This window comes from Lichenostomus cassidix, chromosome 1 (genome assembly GCF_008360975.1).
Source record: "Lichenostomus cassidix isolate B80296 chromosome 1, HeHo_3.0, whole genome shotgun sequence".
NCBI classification, from domain to species: Eukaryota; Metazoa; Chordata; class Aves; order Passeriformes; family Meliphagidae; genus Lichenostomus; species Lichenostomus cassidix.
Window position 1 is genome coordinate 63,701,620 of NC_139479.1, and position 22,756 is coordinate 63,724,375.

Genomic DNA, 22,756 nt, shown 5'->3' on the forward strand with positions numbered 1-22,756 from the left:
GGCTGTGAAGGCAGATTTTTCTGCTACTGCTCTTTCTAACCAACATGAACTACAGCATATGCCACAACATATAAATTATATATAAATTAGCAGTTCTGGCTTTTCTCCAGTTTCTGTATTCCTGGTAGCAGCTGCAAGGTTGTAAGGTGATCAGTGCATCTTCAACAGTGAGATAAGGAAGTGCATAATTAGGAAAAAAAAGGCTATCAAAAAGTTATCGAAACATAATTGTTTAAACAAAAAAAAAAAGGAAAAACTTAAGCAATTTCATTTAGTAACATTCTCTCAAAGAGGACTTCCCTTTGTACTCTTAAATGTTTTGTAGAGTTTTTCTGTATACTACTTGCATCCACACAGAACGATAAAGAAATAGTTATTGTGGCAAATTGATGTTATATTCCAAAGCAGTTTTGATAGGAACTGAGGAATGGAATGGGTAAAAGGTTTCTGCTTGATATCACACGTGTTTCTTGATGTTATAGTACAGAGCAACAACTAAGCAACAAAAGTACTCTTCTTAGCAGATTATTTGTTACATATACAGCTAGGCAAAAAAGGCATTTTTAACATACTTGGTAATTTTGCGTACCTGATTGTATGGTGGTAGAACTTGAGCAGATTTGAAATCTTGTACAGTAAAACTGCTCCTGGCTCAGCAACAATCACCTGCTCAATTCTAACCTGCAGCATGAACAAATACAAATATCCTTCAGGTCATAAATTTCGAAAGCCAGCCTCCTATGACTTTATATGCAATGTATCTCTGATTTTTGAAAAATAAATTCAACCAGAAATAAATTTTTAAAGAAAATGTCCAGTTAACTATAATGTTTGGCTTGAACCAAAGTACGTCTGGGCTGCCAAGCATCTGGGCAGAAAACATGAAGGTATATGCATTCTTAAAAAAAGAAAAACTACAAACCCAAAAAGCCTTCCAAAAATCCTACAGGTTCTACAGACATCTGCTATTACTGAAAATTTAAAAATAATGAGACCATTTGATGGATTAATACCAGTATTTACTGGAATCCTCCTCAGCACTGAATAGCAAAAACAGCTGCAATGCTGCCTTATCACTAAACTACAGCAGTAGATTTCTAGCATCATGCAGCAATTCAGAACACCAAAGTATTAGGAATTTTGCCCAATAAACAAATTTCACCTGGATGAATATATTCTTCACTTAAGGAGAGCCTATCCATCTCCTACCAGTATTTAGTTAGATATATTTATAACTAATAACCAGCCATGTTGACTGTTTATCTCAACCAGGAGATACAGGCTATACAACGAAACGGTGCTGGCTGTTGTTAGAGTTGGACAGTTGACGTCTTGTCTCCATGGTACACACAATCTCAAACCACTAATAAGAAACTACCCCAGGGTCAATCTTTGTGCACTTATGAAGCAGAACAGACAGTGACTTATCACTGCACTGTTCTCCCACATGCCTGCGTGTGAAAGGGCTACACACAAATCAGCAGCCAGTGCCCACTTTCCCAAGTTATTTGCTGTTCAATGGAACATGATGTGCTCCAGCGCCTTCTCCACAGTGCCAGCGTCAGGGAGAACCAACTAAGATTATGCTTCCTCAGTCCTTTCAGAGCATTTTTGCTTTGAACTCATCTTAAATGTTATGGAAAAGATGAGGAGTTTGATTGAAATGTTTTTTAGGATTCTCCCATTTCAATCTGAAATGAGAGTCCCTACCACTAGGGAGCATTCAAGAGTCACTTGAATGCCTAAAACACAAACCAGCTATCAGTAAGAAATATGGGCAATTTATACTGCATGTAAGCATAACTCTTCTACAATGTATTGTAGAAAAGATTCCTCCAAACTTAGTCTATTATTGTTGTTCATCTGAACATGGTGGCTTGCAGTTACCTAATTATCTATTGTGCATTGTATGAAGGCTCTTCTGCTTGGGGGTTTCTCGGGGGGGATTTTTTCTATCTTTTTCTTTTCTTTCCCCAGGGGAACAGTAAGTGTTCCAGACTTTTTATTGGAAAGTCTAGACTGGCAGTGAGTTAACATACGCTGCAGTCTATTAAAATACAGAATACAAAAGGAAGTCTTTAATTGTTCTTTTAAGAAATTTTTTTTTCATTTTTGCTAGCACAGTAACTAACAACATATTTCAGGGGATATTTCTAAAGAGAGTGGAACATAATTGTAAAGAGTTTGGCAATCAAAATGAAAGATACTCTGTACTTAACTATAAAAATCACAAGTACTCAGATCAAGACCAAAACTCCCTCTGACTTACATAAAGGTTTGATTCTATTCCTAATTACTTCGTTGGAATGCACAGAAATATCGAACTCAAACATTAACACCTAGTATTAACAGAACTGATTCAAAACCACAGAAAGTTTGGAAAATATCTTCCAAAAAAACAAAGCTCTGGTGATTGTGTGTCTATTAGGACAGGTGTTTTCCAACAGATCGAAAACTAACAGGTTGGAAGGATGGTAATAATTCTGTGGCAACAGACACAAAACTAAAATACATTAAATTCTGTCTGAACATCATGGATTTTTTTTTTTTTTCTTTTTTTACTGTGCAGGTGGCATACATTGCCCAGAGAGGCTGTGTAGCCCCCATCTTTGGAAGTATTTAAAAGTCATCCAGACACAGTCCTGGGCAACCAGCTCTAAGTAGCCCAACCTGAGCTGGGAGTTTGGACAAAGTGACCTCCAGATGTCCTTGCCAACCTCAACCCTTCTGTAATCCTGTGACATTCTAAATGGCACATTTTTGAATTTTACCTCTCTCCAGACCTTATCTTTTTTCTTATCAGACACTCATGTATACTATCCAGAAACTACCTGTTCACATTTGAGACTATTTGTCAACTGGATATGGTTGTTGTAGCTACAGCATCCTAAAAGAGATTTATTATAGTATTTAGCACAGTAGATTTTACTTTAAAAACACTTGGATTTTTACACTGCACAGTCAGGCAATAATTGATATCAGCTTCATCACCTTGATTACTTCAGTGCTTATGTGAAGCACATCCAATAGATAAGTCAGTCAATCATTTGATGGATCATCATTAATGATTTCTAACGAATGCATCCCCTAAACTTACTAAGGCTGTAGCTAGAAAAAAAGACAAGTATGGAAGGATGTGACAGAAATGCAAAAAATGGGGTAGCATAAAGACAGGAAACAATTTTTCATGGTGTCTTTCAAATACAAGAGCTGGAGTTATTAAACAAAACAAACAAAAAAAACCAAAACACTAAAACCAAAAAACCCACACAAACCACAAAACAAACTGACTTTTCACACAATAGAGTTGAAATGTTCACTTCCCTCCTGAAGGATGTGTTGTGAATACCAACATTTTATATAGATTTGACATATTCATGCAATAAAACATCTATTGAGATCTATTATATACAAAGAAGTTATGGCTCAGTAAGTCGTTAGTATATTTACAAACAGGCAAGGAAACTATCCTACAGAAGTATGACACAGCTGCATAACGTGTACACTCTTCCCTAAGCATAATGATCACTATAAAAAACAGGTTAGCAAATTACATTGATTCTTCATTTGACCCACTACAGTTATTCCATGCACTTATCACAGAACTGTATTTTTGTACCTCAGCACTCCTCAACCTAGGAAAAGTAAAACAAAATCAAGACTCAAATTTAGCGTCCTAATATCTCTAGCTATATGACTATTTTGAACCATGTATCTATACACAAAGGAATCTTTAATTTGAGAAAAAACCTTCAGAAGCTGACAATCTAATTCTTAACCAAGGGCAATTAAAATACATTGAAGAGATAGGAACACAAGTTCTGAAAAACATGACAGAACAATTTTTGTATTTACAATGCTAAGGAAAAAATACTTCACCTTCAGAGGCCTGCAGACACCTTCTGTGATGTGCCCAACTACTTCTTGAATATTTTCTTCCACACCTATAGTTAATGCAAACACATGCAAAGATTATGCAAATGTAATTCTCTTTTCTTCAAGACTATAAAACAAATAAACAAATGTAGGAGGTACTCCTCCAGAAAAAGCATTCTGAACTGTATGTTCTTTTCTCCACACAACTAGTTCACACCTCCACTGTGCTTCCAATCTAGCCATTAGGAAATAGCTGCATGGCAAAACAGTCCTGGAGTCATTACCTTTTGCTATGCAATTGCTTCCTAGAGCAACACAGTGCGTGGGGATTTGAGGTAGAAGTAGCACGGGGAAGAATAAATGATCTAGCAAGAAGCTGTCACAGTACGGCTGAATATTAGCACTTCATGAAATTAAACTAGAAAAACACCCAAAAAACAACCAGGCCAGTGAGATGCTCAGGGAGCAACAGTACACACGATTTTGAAAGGCCTGACTGGCAAATACACGTGTCTGTCAGTGTTCGGTACTGACGAGCTCATGGCATTGTTACAGATTAAGTGACATGTGTACCTACACACTACTGTGTGCTGCAGCACTGGCAAACGCTTCCTCCCCAGCAGCAATTGAAACTCATCTTTCATAGAACCATGTACAAAGGAGAATATTGCCCAATCTTAGCATGAAACACAAATGAATTGTTGCATGGCAACCAGTGCTGTCATAAATCAATCAAACTGAAAGCAACAGATCTTCAAGCTCTCACTTCAGTAACAACTCAGAACAGATTTATGGAGAAAGCAATACTTTAATTCTAATTTAAAACTTGTCAACAGGAGTTCATCTTCAGATGGGACCCATGCAATCAAAGTAAACAAACTGACTGTGACGTGTGACAGAAATCAGGTGACCTGAAGCTATATTTTGCTTATTTCAGACTAAGAGAGATTACCTCAGAGGGGAAAAATAATGAAAGATCGGAGATCTGTGCCAATGCCTCTTTACACCAAGTTACATGAAAAGACACATAAGCAGTATCAACTGAACTCAGTGTGGTGGCTTTAAGAACTTCAAAATACTGAATTGGTAAGGTAATAAAAATATGCTTGTATACTTGAGTACTGATATCACGGCAGAAAGCGAGATTACAAACCACAGCATGTGTGCTCTCCTATGTAATGGCTAGCTCCCCGATAGACCTTAGCAATTTACACATTTTTTAGTAGGAACAGTCACACTTGTACTGTTCATCAATATAACAAGCACCTAGCACATATTTGCAATAGTATATCTAGACCAGATTGACTTAAAAACAAGTTGTTTGGTATGAAAATTTTAGCTCAAAAAATATACAAGCTCGAATATCGAAGGACATGGAATAAGAATTTTGATATACCACATGCTTGTGCCTTCGCACGTATTTTCATGCCCAATGAGAATATCTGGATTCCAAAAGCAGTGAAATCTTCCAGCAGAATGGGTTATATAAGTGGTGCAAGTTTGACATAAAAGAATTACAGAATAAACAATTCTTAGAGGTCCAAAATAACTTTTAGAATACAGCTCATAACTGAAGATATGCTTCCAACTCCTTGCTACACCATATATAATATTTCTCTGTGTATCCTTCTATAAACGGAGAGATCTTTTTAGGACTTCGTTTAGCTTCTGTTCTCCATCTGGTTTCCTGTAACTCCATGAAAAATGGGTTTCTACTGCATCTCTTAAAATGCCTACAATTCTCCATTCCTTTCAAGTAGAAGATCTCTGTATGACTAGAAGGCTCCTGCTTGCAGAATACCTAAACTCCGAAGAGGAAAATGAGATGCTTTATGCTTGTCCAGCAAAAGAGTTAGACTTTTCTGAATGTGCTTTCATTGCTTAATATTTTAATAGCATTTTTGATCAGATTAATTTTAAACAGTTAATTTTGGAAAGCTTAACATTTTAAAACCTTTTAAAAGCCATTCTTGCTTACTCTGATTATGGGCTACATGGTTTCATCACTTTAAAATAAAAACTGGGAATGAAATATTTCTCAAAAAAAACCCATGTCATACATACAATTTTTCATCCAGTGGGACCAAATTCACCTGTATTGCACCACGAGGTATGCAGATGGCTTTTTGATTTGGTTGTTTTTTGAAAAGGGAAACTTTTGTACAGCTGTGATTTACCACACTCTCTGCAGTCCTGAAATTACACAGAGCTTATAGGAGAATTTAAACAGAAATCTGAACTCAGAACAGATATCTCTGAATGAAAATAATAGAAGTGGTTCCATCTGTGAAAAGCTACTCAAGTTGAAATTGAAGTGAAAACATCTGACTGACCTAACTTCAGACTGCCAGGTAGATGTTCTATCTATTGCAGTTGCTTGGGCTCCCTCTATAGGAGAATGGAAAAAAATCGCAATTTGAGATTAAGGTCTCCAGAAATGCTTACATTAGATTTCAAATTTTGTTAGGAAAATCTGCACTCTGAAGATGCAAATCTCTGTCCTTATCTCTAACTGCAAATAAACAAGATGTTCACTTGTTAAATGGCTACATGAAATTAACTAATTTTTTACTGTCGTTTGCACAGCCAGACATCTGAAGACTGCACAACAGCACAGAAAATTCAAGTTGAGTTTCTCAGTGCCACAGATGCTGTCCTCACTAGCAACTCAGGGTTGGTATTTATAAAGAACATATAATCTCGAGGTACTTCAGGCCTGCACTGCCCATAAATGTTTCTTGTTAAATCCAGCGGTATCTGATTAAGTACTGTTTGTCTTACAGACCTTATCAAATCACTTATCCTTGTCATCAAAAAAATTTCCCCAAAGACACAGAGGAATAGTTACAGACAGCACCTCCCAAGCTTTGTTGCTCCCAGTATGAATGTAAGAATTCCTCTTTACATTTTGAAAACTGTACAACAGTGATAATCTCCCCACTCCTGGGGAGATTAGGCAAACATTTTTCCTTCAGATTGAAGTACTGAGTATCTCTTGTTTATATGAGTCTCTCCAGAAAATTATTTTGGCCTGGTGATTCTTTGTTGAAAACTTCTCCCCCAAATACTTATATTCCCTGTATTATCAAGTATCTTGCTCTGTGGCTGAAATCCTCTAAATATATCTCATTTCATGGTCATATCATCTCAGCCCGACATCCTGTCAAAAGGCCAAAGAACTTCATAGTTAAGCAAAGCACTCCACAAAGAAGTGGGAGAATTTCAGAACAGGGTGCAGCAGCAGAAGTCCAGCCCACAGCAGAACCAGACAAAATTTAAAGGCTCCATGGGGCCAGCTTTTCCTGGAGGGCTCCCCAGTTACAGCAGAAGCATCAGTCAAGTCATCTACAAAGAACTGTCATCTTTTTCTCCACCATGAAACCATCATGAGGTCTGCTTTCCTATCTCCATGAAACACTATCAGTAAATATTAAATTCACTTCTATAGTACACTGTAACTGTAGTTAAAAAACAACAGCATTCCTCCAGTTTGATTTACAACAGTTCCTAAACAGCCTCCTTTCCCATATACCATTAATTAGTACTTACAACAGTAAGGAAAATCAGAATACATATTCACTTTAAAACTCAGAGTAGGATTGAGACATACAATCTGAAGAGCTCACCAGATACAGATCAAATGTTAAGTTTTTACAATGAGTTTGCTACAACTGAGTGCACTTGCTTAATTTATAAAAAGTATCTTTCTCTGAAGCTATGGTGGCAAAGCATACTAGAGCTTCTATAGGATAAAAGTCTTTAAAATATAGGTTCAATCTACTGAAAACAATGCAAAGGGGCTGAAGACCAAGCATGAGAATCTGCAGTTCTGAAAGGAAGAAGAGTTCTGATATTAAAAAGCTTCACCTATCTGTGAGTAGCCTACTTCAACCTCAATAAACCTGGAATGATGTTAAATGACAGATGAAAATTCCATTTTTCTTGTAGCACAGAACAAGGAGACTTACAGGAAGAAGGAATGACATTTAAAAAAATTTACTAAACAAAAGTGCAAAGGCTTAATGGAAATCCTCAACATAATAAGCAATAACAATGTTTTCACAGAAATACGTATTCATACACATTACAATTTCTGAACTCTCAGCTGCACTCTAAAATGTCAATTTGTAAATTTAGTGTAAATCTATTACAAGCACAGTAAAATAAAACCAGTGCATTTTGAAATACTCTTCTTCTGTTATGGACCTTCTTTCCACGAATCAACCACCAGCTATTCTGAGATTACTTCAAGGATAAATTTAAACTCAGACTTATAACTGAAGCCCAGCCTAAGAAATTACTCACACTTTCTTACTTATCACGGACTTACTATCATCTCACAATTTATGTTTTAAAATCAGTACTACCTTGAATAGTTACAAGCTTTAACATGGCTTCTAAGTGTTCTTTTTCAGAAGCTGTAGCTTGATGCAACCAGGCCAGCATGTCTCCAACATACCTACAGAAAGACAGAAATTCCCATGTAAATCAGTGGTTTATGGTGTCAGGAATTCAAAATGCCAACAAGCCAGAAAATTAAATAAAATACAATTAAATTAAAAGAATATATTATTTCATGTACATTCTTGTTAGTACTGTACCTCAGAGGATCATGAGAGTGCATTTCAATAGGGCGGGGAGTACCTCCCAGACCTCCTCTAGTAAGAGCATCTATAAAGCCACGGACTACAGCACTCCTTCTAGCTGTCCCAAACTCATCCAATGTGTATCTGTTATTGAAACAAGAAAACAGTTTGCCTCATCACAGTTGATTTGTTCAACTTTACAGTTAATTAATACAAGTAACCACTTTTATAGTTCTAGAAATCTTGCATCAATGCTTCTACTATAAAACATTCAAAACCATCTGATGTTGCCAGAATTTCTATCATCCTGCTCTGCCTATGGTACATCTGACTAACAGGAGAAGAGAGATTTCAAGTTATCACCTGTCTGTCTGCTCTAGAGCAAATGTGTAGGATGAGACAAGACTTCTGATATTGCAGACAGGCTCTGAGATATGCAGCCCTATTTATATATATATATACACACACATACAGACACAGTCCCTTTGTTCTTAGTTGGATAGTTCTTAGTTTTCAGCCTATATTAAATACCTGTCAGATTATTATTTGTGGGGTTTTTCTATTGAATTTGAAGTTTTTCTAGTGTGCCTCCTCTGACCCCATTGCAAAACAGACTGAAATAAGTACTTGGAACTGTGTTTCCTACACAGGAGCACTGGCAGAGGCTGTAATCTTGCCAGGACCTGGTTACTATACTGAAAAAAAAAGGGGGGGGGAGGGGGCAGGGCAGTAAGGGAAGAACATGAGGTGTCTGCTTCTGCAAAGTGTCCTGGGGTGCATCAGGCACAGCACCGCCAGCAGGGCAAGGGAAGGGATTGTCCTGCTCTGCTCTGCACTTGGGTGGCCTCACCTCAAGTGCTGTGTGCAGTTTTGGGTGACACAACATAAAAAAAAGACATTGAGCTATTAGAGATTGCCCAAAGGAGGGCCAGGAGGACGGTGAAGGGTCTTAACTGAAGGCCATATGAGGAGTAGCTGAGGCCACTTGGTCTGTTCAGCCTTGAGAAGACAAGACTGAGGGGAGACCTCATCACAGTCTACAACTTCCTCTTGAGTGGAAGAGGAGAAGCAAGCACTGATCTCTTCTCTGTGGTGACCAGTGACATGACTTAAAGAAATGGCCTGAAGTTGTGTCAAGGGAGGTTTAGGTTGGATATCAGAAAAGGTTCTTCCCCCAGAGGGTGCCTGGGCACTGGCACAGGCTCCCCAGGGAAGTGATCACGGAACCAGCCTGAGAGAGCTCAAGAAGCATTTGCACAATGCTCTCAGGCACATGGTGTGACTCTCAGGGTGTCCTATGCAGGGCCAGGAGCTGGACTCAATAATCCTTGTGAGTCTCTTCCAACTCAGTATATTCTGTAATTTTCTTGACTCCTCTAAACAATTACTGAAGAGAAATTTTACTTGACCTTCCTGCTCCCTTACCCCGCAGAAATAAAGAAATGAAAACCCAGCTTTCTGATTTTTGTACATAAAAGCATCTTTGACAGGTTTGGGACTCTATTTTGCATACAGTCCAGCTGACTGACTGAAGCAGCAATTTATTGCACTACAACCCAAGGCTTCTTCCTTATTCTAGGCTACCACATGATTAATAGGAACAAACTTATTTTCATTTGATAGCTGTTCATTGATTTTAATCAAAGGACTCTTAGCTAGATACTTAATGGATGAACAATTACAGCCCAGAGTGCATTATCTCAAATAGCTTGCTGGTGGTAGAGGAGGTGCAAAGAACTTACACATGGCTCACTTCTGGAGCAGACTACCTTTCTGTTGGCATTAAGCATGAAAGCAAGTGAAGGGTGGGAAATAAACACTGGTAACATCCCTGTTATATTTGCAAGCCACAGAACACTTCTATTTTTTTAAGCCAATTTAAGCATTTTGAACACCACACAAACTACAAAGGGGAAAAAGAAAATACACATTACAATTAATTTTTCCAATGTAACTGAAAAAATGTCAAAGAGCAAGCAAGGTGTCACTTACCAATGACACCCAGCAAAGGAATATATATAAAATAATAACAATAGAAAGAATGTTATTCACGGGCTTATTTAAGTCTGCATTTAGCAAGTACTGCATTCACATTTAATGGAGGTGGAGAACAAAATTTAAAATAAAATAATATATGGTTTCAAAAATGTTTGACATTAAGTTCAATTAGATTTCTACTCTGCTATAAGAAGTCCAAGGAAACTTTCAGTTTTGTTCTTTTTAATCTTAATTATTATTTGAAAGAGGTGGGGAAAGAGCACACTGAAGAACCTGGAAATTTCTATTTAAACTTTTTTCTTTATACACTGTTAACTCGGAGACTAAGTATCTGCAATTAATAAAAGAAGTCTAACAAAAAAAAATACAAGTAATTACTATTCACAAAAATAATGCAATTAAAAGTGGAAGAGATCTGGGATCTGACATCTGCCCAGTGTCTAGAAGGAGCAGTACTGGAGTGAAAAATCTCCAGTGTCTATAGAAATCAGTTAGCTTTTTTCCTCCTCTCCAATAAACAGCTATACAATATATCATTAAAAATACAGAAACAGATCTTGTGATCTTGTTATTAGTTTTGAAAACAGCACTTAATAATGATAATTTTGTTTTAAAATGGAAACTACTAATTTTCCTTTTGCTCTCAGTAGAACAGGGTATAACCATTACAAAATCCTGTATCTTAAAAAATCCAGCAATAACTATTATTTACACTAGAACACAGCATCTACTGCTATGTTATTACACATACACATGTTCAGAGAAGAAAACAACATTTGGATTCTTTTCAACCCAGCTTCAATTTTTAAAATATATAGCAATGATCACTGGGGAAAGAGGAAGGAAGTAGAAAAAAAGCTTTTAAAACCTGAGTGGATAATGGAAGAGGGACACTGCTTTGAGCTATGTCTCCATGCATTTCCTAGGAAACAGTTTTCAGCTTGTTGGTTAGATCCAGCAAGTGAAAACCAACCTGAAATATTTTAGATCCCTACTGACTGCAGTTCCCAAAACTCCACCCATGGTGCAATCCTTCTGACACTTTTAGTTAACAAGACATAAGTCAATATAAGAAAAGAAGAATCTGTAGATTTGTTTCTAAACTCTTGCCCTTCTCCATCTTATTCACTTTTGTCCAACTGAGTCACAATCTTTATCAGATAAAAGGGCAGCGATTTAAAGAGAAAGTGTTTCGTTCACACAGCAGTGCTTATACACATAAAACAAGAAACAATTTTAAATTATTTTCTTCTGTGATTTAACTTCTACATTTTGAACTCAGCAGTTTGTATGTTACTTAAAGGTATACAAAAATTTCTGGAAGTGAATAAACTAAATCTTGATACTTAAAATGTAAAGCATCAGTACTGCAATTTTGATAATACTGGTGTAGCAATTAAGCATGATGATCTAGGATGAAAAACACGTGGCTGCATCTTCTATGGTAACATTTATTTTTGCCCTTTTGGCAGAGGAAAGGTCTTACCTATCAAATTCTACCTTTGTTAATACTATTACTGTTGTTTGTGAGAGAAGTATCAGAAAAAAAAATTCTCTTTTGCAGATTCATTTTAAACCCGCCAGCAGTGTATTCATACACAAGATGATTTTTTTACCATGAACTAAAAAATCAAAACAATGATTTTATGATATTCCAAAGTATCATAATTCAACAAAGTATTTATTACAGAAAATAAAACTGTATCTAAAAAGAAGCCTATAGAATGTTGTGAGCAGAGTTGTGATTGATTTTTTGCAGCTGTAAAAGAGGAATGCAGCTGTAGAAGAGAGAATGCAAGAAAGGACTACAATCCCCACTTATGGCCCAAAGTACTGCAACGCACCACAACCAACAGCTGGGGAGGTCAAGTGACACCACTTCTCCCTCACATTAACCAGCAGAGCTGACTGAGCATGTCAGGATCTGAGCTTTCTCTCATACTGACAGCATTTTTAAGGTCCACATGCACTATGCATTTTTTCTGTGAAGGGCTCCATGGAGCTTTACAGTGCCATGTACCTACACCTTTGCACACCTGGCACTCTCTAAGACAAGGGCAGCCTTTGAAAGGCTGCCTATCACTCTGCTGTCCTGGATGTCTGTGGCTGAAAGTAATTTGCAATGGTTGCAAAATGTGATGAATGTATTAAAAAAAAAAAAAAGCCCAGCGAAAACCAAAAGCCCAAAAACCCAAGTGTAAATACCATCTCTTCAGGTATGGTCATCCCAATAAATAATTCTTGCAGTGCCACCTCGTGGTTGACTCTCTTAAGTACTATTTCCTTTACAACCTTTCAGCAACTTCTTAATACAAAAAGCAGCATTTGACACATAGTTATATAAATACTTCTACACTTCAGAGGCCTATATGTTGAAGATTTTAATAGATTCCTGTATAACTCATAATGGAAGACATTCTTACTACCAGAGGCATTTCAGTAAAAGCTAATTAGCCTTTACCAATTTTTTACTTTGGGGATTTAAATGACACAATCACATGTTTTGGACAGGATTTTTTACTTCAAGAAAATCCTAGAATGAGAGCACAGAAATTCACAATTCATTTAAATTAAAACAGTCTGACATTTTACTTTAATTAGAAACTTGTAAGTTAGAAAAAGTCTAATGACATTTCCTATACCATAATTACATCAAAAAGACTTCTGAAATTTAAAGCAGCTGAAATATAATTTTTTATAACTTAAGTTTCGGGGTTGTTTTAAATTTGACACAGGACCAAAGTGCCCCCAGCCTTGGCACTCTAATTCATGCCCATCTTTAAGTTTTATAAGCTCAAAATGCTAGTTTCTGTTAGAGATAATAGCAAACATTTACTAACTTGTACAGGACAGGTCTATCTTGTAAGGCTTCCATGGCTTGAGCAAGAACTGGTGAAATGTCACATGATTCTTGTGTCAATGTCCTGCATTCATCTATAAAATACCAACACAAATAAAAGCACATTCTTTACACTGTAATACTTTTTATACAAGCTGTCAAAAAAGATGAGTTAAAAATTCGAAGGCTTTTGATTTTGAATTGAAGACTTTAGAATATGCTACCTGGGCTAGTTAGTGTTAATACAAATAAATTCCCCTGCAAGCAGTACTGTAAAATGCATGTCCATCACAAATTTCAACAATAGAGATTATTAAAGGAAGCTTAGTATTTGTTTGTGCCCACATAAAAATGTTGACTCATTCAACCATCAGAATTTTGTTGGGCTCCTTCCTTTGTAACTGTTTGCCACATTTCAGGTAAACTATTAAGAAAAAATGGAGCAAGTAGTTAAGCAAGCTGTGAGCTTGTTTTGTTACCTAGTTCTGTTATTTTTTTCATCAAAATAACTATATAATCTTGTATATTCCAGGCAAGAATGTGGAAATCATATAAACTAATTCAAACATTGGCAGAAAAATTATGACTTTTCATTAGGGTGAAACCACAACTATTATTTTCGGTTTCAGCATCCACTGAAGAACAGCTTATGAATATAAAAATCACATTGCACCATTTTTTTTCATCATGAATCTTACTGTCAGTTTCTTTGAAGAAGAGGGAAGTAATAAAAAAAGCATCTATATTTTACGCTATCAAGGTGTTACATTGAACATGGATGGCTACATCCAGAGTATATAGGCAAAAAAAAAAAAAGCCTAAAATTCAGAAAATTCAGAAGAGCATCCTGACAAAAGGAGGTGGCCTTTTTTTGTTCTTTTCTAAAAGTAATCTGCCACTTCTCTCACTAAACTAAATCTTACTACCAAATCATTAAAACCAACAACTTCCCTATAAATCACAAGGAAGTGAAATCCAATACAATTAAAAATTTGTTTGGATTACCAAACTGCAGTAATTGCTCTTTGTGGAAAACCATCTACTAAAACCACAAATAAATAATACACTTTTATAATGATTAAACTGGCCCAAAAAATGAGAGAATTGCCAATTAACTATTTGGTTTAGAACACACTTTCCCCAGGAAAGAAACCAAAATGTTAATATATCTTGGAAAGGGTTTTTGCTAAATTCAATCCACATGAAGGAATTAAAGGAATCATCATAATAATATTCATAAACATAAAAACATTTAGTCCTACTTTGAGTCCATCTGTAAAGTCGTTCGTAAGATGTCTCTTGCAGTAAAGCCATCTGTTCCATAATTTCCAAGCTACAAAACAAATAAAAAGTTTATTTACAATACTATTTTAGGCAGTACTAGCAAAGGCGTGTGCAACTCAAATAAAACATTACCATTATTAAAATTTTGAGTATTTAAAAATTCTATTGGGATTTTTTTGTGAAACATTTGTATAGTCATATGAAGCAAAGAATGAAACCTTGCTTCAACTTCTGCTTTTAACTGTAAATGGTTCTCCTGCACTTGTTAAAGTAGGACTCACCCTGCCCTTTGCTGATTTGTTCGGAGGAGAATCTTGACATCATCATGAATTTGTTTTACTCGTCCCAAAGCCTTGAAGAAGTCCTAAATCAATTTAAAAATAAAAGACAAGCAGCATGTAAAAGCAGTAACTTCTGTGCAAATCTCTAGCACTGTATACTTCCTATTTCAATTCCATTCTTAAGTTTTTTGCAGGCCTGCGTTCCAAACGCTGTTTTTAAAATTCACACCCTGCCTCTGCCACTTACCTTTCATTCCACCTTAAGAGCTTTAGGATTTTTTAGTTTCCCATTGCACCAAACTTTTCTTTCATCAGAAAAAACCCCAAAAAACCCAAACCACAAAAAAGACAAAAAAGAAAAAAAAACCCCAAATCAAACAAACAAAAACCAAAACATAAAAAAAACCTCCAAAAAACCAAAACCAACACTCTGGGGAGATTTTGAGGACACTGCTATATATTACATCACTGTCTGCCATTACTGTTAGCAACTAAGAAGCAAATTGAAACATTGTAAAATACAATGATTGATTGAAATCTTTTGTATTCATAAAATAGGATAACTACTTCTAGAAAAAAAAAATTAAAAAAAAATTTGCAATAGACAAGACTAAGGTTTTCCAGAACAACCTTTCCCTCTGGAGTAACTCAACAGCTGCAGTGAAGAAAAAACCCAAACCCTATCAGACAGACATAGGGCTAAAAAGTTACTTTGTTACTGTTTCAGAGAGCATATGGAAACCTAGTAACATTTTCAAACACACCTTCTTACGAAGACAAAGCTCAAACGCCTTGGAGGAGGCCAGCTAATTCAGATACAACTGTTACATATTTTGTGATTTGAACCTTGTTTGCTCAGGAAAACAGAGTTTCATTCTGGCTCAAGTCACACAAAAATAGACATACGCTAAGTGAAATAGGCCAGCAATTTAATCTACTGCCTTGCATCAACTGTGTTGAAGACCATGTTTAAAAAACCCAAGGCACTCTTCCATTCAGAAAAAAAGAAAATTACCAAACCAGAAGTCTGACTAAAAGTGTTTTAAGCACACTCATTGACTCTGTCATAGGGGAAATGCACACACATTTCCCCTATGTAACTGAAGTCTGCCAACTAAAGCACCACAACTATTTTATCTCAGTTACTTCTGCACATTTTCTAGACAAAGTATCTAAAAGACAAATCCTTGTTGGGCTGCAAATCAACCACAGAGTAACTGGCACAGCATTGCTGTCATTGCTCCCTGCAACACATGCTTTCTAGAGTCCTGAATGCCCTTTCATGGCAATAGTGGTACAAAAGCATACAGCAATTACTCAAGTGCACAATTATTTAGCAGATTCCATTTACGCTTTCATTAACACTGTTTATGGTTATCAGTTCTATGCTTTTAATAGTACTTTAACTGTGAACAGGATGTCTGTGAAAATGAGATAAATCTGGACTACCTGCTGAGACATACTACATGAAGCTTTCCATTCAACTACAATAAAAAAGTCTATTAAGGATACTCAATTCTTTCATCATTCAGTTTGCTTTTACTGTAGAATAAGTTTCCTGTTACTGTGTCTTCTTATTCAAACAATAAACATATTCCAAAACTTGTTTTGAAAGGTGGCTAAAAGTGAATCAGCATCTAGGATCTTCAGCAACCAAGTAAGATTGAGGGAAAGCCTCAGCTTATATCGTTTCAACTCACTGAATATTTATATACATGAACATGCAAAATGTACACACAAATGCACAAGGGCAGTACTAGCGAGCTGCAAGCTTCTCATTTATTTGAGTGTCATGAAGTTTTAAAATGTCTTCACTGAAAATTCAGACATAAAGGTCTTTTTGAACTGTGGAACCCCATGAGAATTCAATTGCCTCAAACTCATTACATGAGAGCTCATTTGCCTCAAACTCATTACAGCATTACACTAACTGGAATTTAATGCTGATTTTTTTTTCTCTTTACTTGAATCTTTCATCACACATTTCAAACTCCATCAGAAATTCATCATTCTGCTAAAAGGTACATTCCTCCATAAAAAATTCAATTGCAAACTGAAAATAACATCTCGTGCACAATTCAGCTAGGGCATTTTTACATTTTAGTTCAGGGCAAAGATTTTAATGTTCATTGAGCTACCTCAGTAATTGGCTCATCTTTCGTGCCTCGAAGCAGGTTCATTTCATCTGGTGTCAGCTGGAATTTTGCTATGAATGCATCAGCAACTTGTGCTTTCATTTCTAATCTCTGACTGTAATAAAACAAAGTGAAGAGGATATTAGCTTTTCATGCTTATCTCAAAGGCTTACTTTTCATATTCATACTTTCGGAAATATAATCAGCATCTGAAATTGGTATTATTTAATTATAGTAGCACATTCTTGTCATCAAACACTTGAGTTGCTTTTTTACACACAATTTTCTATTAAGCTAACACAGATTATTCAGTAAAGACAACATAGAGGTATGTTAACACATTTGAAAACTACTGACTTCTTTAAAATAATACTCCTTTAGCATTTGTACCATAAATTATCTAATCCAGATACTTGGTGCCTGAACAATTGTAATGTTTGTAGTTATTTCTTTTCAAATTCACCGAGGAAAGGAAAAGCCTATAGCACCCAAAATGACAAAATTAAACTTAGCTTAATCTACTTTTCTGCAGACCAGATCCATTTCTTTGTAACACCACACAGTTGGGGTACAAATCTACTAATCTCACAAGCCATCAGAATGCAATGCTAATTCTCTTGACTATCCTTCCTGAAAAAAACACAGCAGGGATGCAATATGCAAACACCATCTCATGGGCAGCGTTTTCCTGCACATGTTTTGTCACACACCTTATAACCACAGAAGGACCCAAATGGAATGGACTGGGATTCCTGTAGCAACAGAAAATTTTCTCAAACTCGGGTATTCCAGGAAATAAAGACTACATTTTCAGGATATCGAGAAGGCAGTAATTAGTTATTTGCAGAAGAATAAAGCTCAATTCCTTTAAGACCATTTCAGCTTCCAATGTAATGTAATCACTGCAAGATAAATACGTTGTTATAATAGGGTGGTAACACAGGCAAGTGGGCCTCTATATATGCACTGCAATAACTGGAGTTCCTTTCAAGACCAAAGCTTGAAAAGTAAGCTTTCATTTATTTACCCCTTCTCTACTATCCGAACAGTGTCTGAACTTTATTCAGCTAATAAGTAAGGAAAACTAGCTTCCATTCTCTAGACATGGATGACTTTCCCATTTTACAGTTTCACAAATTCTTTTAGAGATCAAATTAAATGTGTTGCAATTATCAATGCTCTAGCATATTAAACAGCGAGAGGGAGAGTAATATAAAATCCAACAGTGCTTTAACAGCAAAATTTGTGAAAAGCAAAAGGGAAAGCAAGTCAGTAGTTCTAAGTTACATACACAAGACCTAATCAAAAAGTAAGACCAAAAACTCACATGCTTGAATATCACAAATTGATAATTCACGTTTCACTGGGATCCTAGGCAGATCTAATGATTTTATCTTTATGTTGATGGTTTTGCAATGCTTAAAATCAAACTATCCATTTAATTTTCTCTAAGTAAACTCTACAATTCCAAATTTTGTGTCTCCATCCAGCCAAATGTTTTTGGGAAGAACAAGAGTAATGGATAATGATTTTGACCAAGTATACATGCAGACGCATCCATGAAAAATCATGGCATTTTCCAACATAGTGGAAGGAGAAGGGAACAATCCCATTCTGAACACATTCAGTAAATTTTCAACAGGAAGATTTACGTGGTAAGAACTGAAAAGAGCAAATCATGGCATAAGAGGCAAAAATACCAAGACAAGTGGTTTACAAAACATACAAGAAACGCACAAGAAGATATTAACAAAGGAGAATTTTTAAATCAATATTAGGCTTGTGAGAGATGTTCTGATGAAAACTATGAAATTCTCAGAAGATGGATGAAAGATAAGTCAGATCTGCTCTGCAGTAACATATTCAATGCATTGATGTGAAAGCCACGCTACTTAGGCTGCCTTAGCCATCCCTGCTCGTTCCTGCCCTGCTCTGACCTTCCCACTGTGCCAGGACCATTGTTTATAGTACCATGTAGTGAACCAGATCAGGGAACAAATGTGGCAGGAAAACATCTATAAGTTTTTACTTCTTGGGGGTGGAGATTACATGTATTTTCTAATTCAGTTTACCACAGCCTGTGCTAAGGGACTGGGATGTGCCAGCACCAGGAGCTGTCAGAGGCAAGAGGGCATTAACTTCACTGCTGCTATGAAACTCCTTTGAAAACTACCCTTCAGAACTACTCTTCTGGGGTATAAAAAGAGGTCATTTCAACAGTCAGTTACAACTACTACTAATAAATATCAAAGTTATAAATATTAGGACCCAAGAAAACCCTGGAGGCATCATGATGGCTACTGAAATTGAAGATCAGCCAAGGAGACTTAAAATTTAATGCAATGAATGCTACTTTCAACAAAGCATTCCTGTTTCACACTGTTAGCTGAGCAAGTCTAATTCCTCAACATCACCATCACTGTATTTGGCTGAAACAACAGAAAACATAATTTAGTGAATTAACCTTAGTATTTGCTCTGAATCTCTCTTCTTGTGATTGAAGTCTCAATTTAATATAAATTCACAAAGCTGAAAATACACTGGATTATCCCTCCCTTTAGCTAAGAGAAAGAAGGTCACAAGGAGATGAGAGAAGGCAAATGCAAGGCCTTCTTTGGGTTCAACTGAAACAAATCTTTCATAAACAGAGGAGCAGATGGGATGCTGAGAAACTTTTTTGTTCTTTGAGCCTATGTATCTCCTGAGTGCATAAACTTTTAGGTGCTGTTACAGATCATCTCCATTTATTATTATATTCTGTTCTTCAGATTTTTTGAATGTATACTTCCACCAAACTAGGAGTAGGTGGAGGTCTGATTTTAAGAAGTATTATATACTGGGTGTAACAGTTTTTTCAGTTTTCAGTTGGAATTAAGAGTTGTGGTAGAACAAGGAACAGAGTCAGGAACTGAAAAAACACCATGCTCATGAGTCTATCCTAGAACTCTGTGCCCCACTTTACTCCTCCTTTATAAAAAAAGAACAATCTTGCTAGTCAATCTCTTTCTCTGTGCAAGACCCTACTCTTCACAGTCCTCCCTCCATTTCTGCTGCTATGGAGAACAAGGTTAGATCACACACTGTGTTTTAAAGCCATTCCCAACCCTGGACGTGTCTTCAGCTAACACTTGCTGTAACTGCACACTGATGGACTCTGTGCACTCCCAATAATTAACTTTTCTAAAATAGAGTCAGAATATTAAACTCTAGATACCTTAAACTCACAATACATTAAACTAACACTGGGCAAGCTAAGTTTCACAATGTACTCACAAGATAACAACCTCAAGGTGGCAGCAATGTTTCATTCACCTTTCTCAAGACAGTGATTGAGAAGTGGTGACAAACATCTCTGCTAAATAAAAACATGTGTCTGAATTTTGACGAAGCTGTTTCTTCTGGGCTCTTTACAAAGCACACAGGATTTCAACAAGCTACTCAGTTTCACAATCCAGGTTAGCCAGGTCTGCTTGGGATGGCTGTGACAGTTGCCTTGGTTATCAGTCTGCACAAGAAAGAGCCTCTACATCTTAAATGGTGGATCGGGAACAAAACACGTAAATCGCACATACCCTTGATTTTTGCCTGGCAGTGTACAGCATTACTGAGACCAATACACTCACATCTGTATTCAATGTTTTCTCTATATATATTTATTTATGTATTCATTTCCTCCTACACAAGCTAACATATTTAACTAGAATTTAATCTATTTTATTAAGGCAGGGCAATGGACTGAAATGCCACTTAAGTATACTATCATCATTTCACTACAGTAAATGCCATACAAAACACAAGGCAGGTAACAACAAAAGCTAGTGTAAGGCCATCTTACACATAACCCACAGCAGTAGGTACCTGTGTGCAGAAACCTGGACATTTCAAGACCCACTGGCCCTTCTGTAGATATAGTAATTTCTGAATTCTGAGCAGTGCAGCACAGCTGAGCAAAGGCCATACCATGTTGTTACCCCAATTTTTTTTTTCTTTTAACAAAGTTAATCCTGTATGAGAACCCTGCACTGATGCAAGGGGGGAAGTGCCAAGTATTGGTAGAATTGAGAGCTTGGGCAAAGGACAGGATTCCAACAAAGAGCAATTTCCCCAGTTTTAATCGTTACCAGGGAGACAGAATTCTTTTGCAAGAGAACTCAAAAGGCTGGGAAAGCTATGCACTTCATGCACTTTTCCCTTGAACCAAATACAAATGTGCATTGTTTGTTAGGATTATCACCTAGACAGCTCAAAAATGAGGTGGAGAAGACTTTTCCAAAGTTTAATTTTATCTTGCCACCACATAGAGCATAAAAATCTGCTAGTTTCCTTTACCTAGGATGAATCAGAACAGTACATTCTTAAATTACTTTTAATTTGTGGTACTGAGGATTCAACACATTATTGAAGCCTCAGAACAATGAAGTATTTCTAACTCCTAAGTAAATAACAACCACCTTTAACAGACTTGCATAAAGCTGCAAAAATTATTTTTCTGTCATGTGAAAGGTTATGTATAAGACTATGTAACGAAACATTTACACACAAACGTTAGAAAACCATTCTTAAGAATAAGTAGAGGTGCAAAATTGCATTTGTAAATGCTGAGAACAAATGTTTTTATTCTGCATTTTATCTGTCAAATGCATCTTCTATTGAAGTAGGCCTGAAATACTGTGAGGAGATATTAGTGACCCATTCCATCATAGAATATAATTATGACATTTTCTCCTTAATTAAAAACTAGGAAGACATAAAAAACGCAGTGAATTGTCTAATGTTTCCAGGATACAAGAAAACAGCACTAATGGTAAAGAAGGCTTTAGTGAGACCTCATCTGGAAAACAGATCACAATCCTGATCATCTGTGTGCAAGAACAATGGACTCCCATTAGACCAGAGCTAGCAGGATTATCATGGGAACGGAAAAACTCATTTATCAGAGAAGATGAAGGAATCTCTTAAGACAAAGGACAAGTTGAGAAAACAGTCGATTTATATCCAATAATTAGGTTGGAAATCAGGGAAAGGCTTTTACTGGAAAAAATAAGTTTTTGAGGTAAGTGTTCCCCGAAAAGCAGCACATACAAAATGCAAAAATAATGCACTAGTTATGTGTTGAACAGTTGATGAACTTACCAAAGTTATCTTGCAAAGAATAGGTGGCAGCAGGAGAGTGGACTTGGAACTTAGAAATTTTCTCCCATCTGAAATCCCTATCTAAAGACAAATAGACTGCAACACTACAGCCCTGCTATCTCATACATTCTGGGATAAAAGTAAATGGGGAAAAATTGAAAAGGCTTAATCAAAAGTTAAGCAACACATCTGCACTGAAATTATTAAAATCTTACCAAACAGATTACAAAACACTAGAATAAAAAGCTTACATGTTGTAAATAAATTCAAGAAATTCAATAATTTTATCCTTTTCTACCAACTAGACTTCTGCTAAACATGATGGGTATGTATCTACAAAATACTCTGGACAAACTTTTTATATGCATAACTTTGCAGCAATTGTGTGATATATATATATATGTGTGTGTGTGTGTGTGTGTGTGTGTGTGTGTGTGTGTGTGTGTGTGTGTATATACACACACAGCAAATTAGTGTTTAGCAATAGTTAAGATCCATGATCCATAGTCTCTAAGTTGTGCACAGAGATTAAGTTTAAAAGGAGTGTGTTTCCAATGAATACATTCTTTTCCATCTTGTAGAGATGAGCTATTTGATATTTCCATACCAAACAGACTGGTATAT

At 36.3% G+C, this 22,756-nt stretch overlaps 1 protein-coding gene across 1 annotated transcript in view; it reads right to left on the bottom strand.

The window, feature by feature from the left end:
- COG6 (component of oligomeric golgi complex 6) overlaps positions 1-22,756 on the bottom strand; it is a 54,502-nt gene that overhangs the window by 22,933 nt on the left and 8,813 nt on the right. The window contains exons 5-12 of the mRNA XM_085060858.1: positions 17,003-17,114; positions 14,865-14,947; positions 14,562-14,632; positions 13,301-13,394; positions 8,478-8,606; positions 8,244-8,335; positions 3,880-3,944; positions 590-681 (exon numbers count right to left, since the gene is read on the bottom strand). Coding sequence (XP_084916984.1) covers positions 590-681; positions 3,880-3,944; positions 8,244-8,335; positions 8,478-8,606; positions 13,301-13,394; positions 14,562-14,632; positions 14,865-14,947; positions 17,003-17,114 — 738 coding nt within the window. The remainder of the gene's footprint in view (positions 1-589; positions 682-3,879; positions 3,945-8,243; positions 8,336-8,477; positions 8,607-13,300; positions 13,395-14,561; positions 14,633-14,864; positions 14,948-17,002; positions 17,115-22,756) is intronic.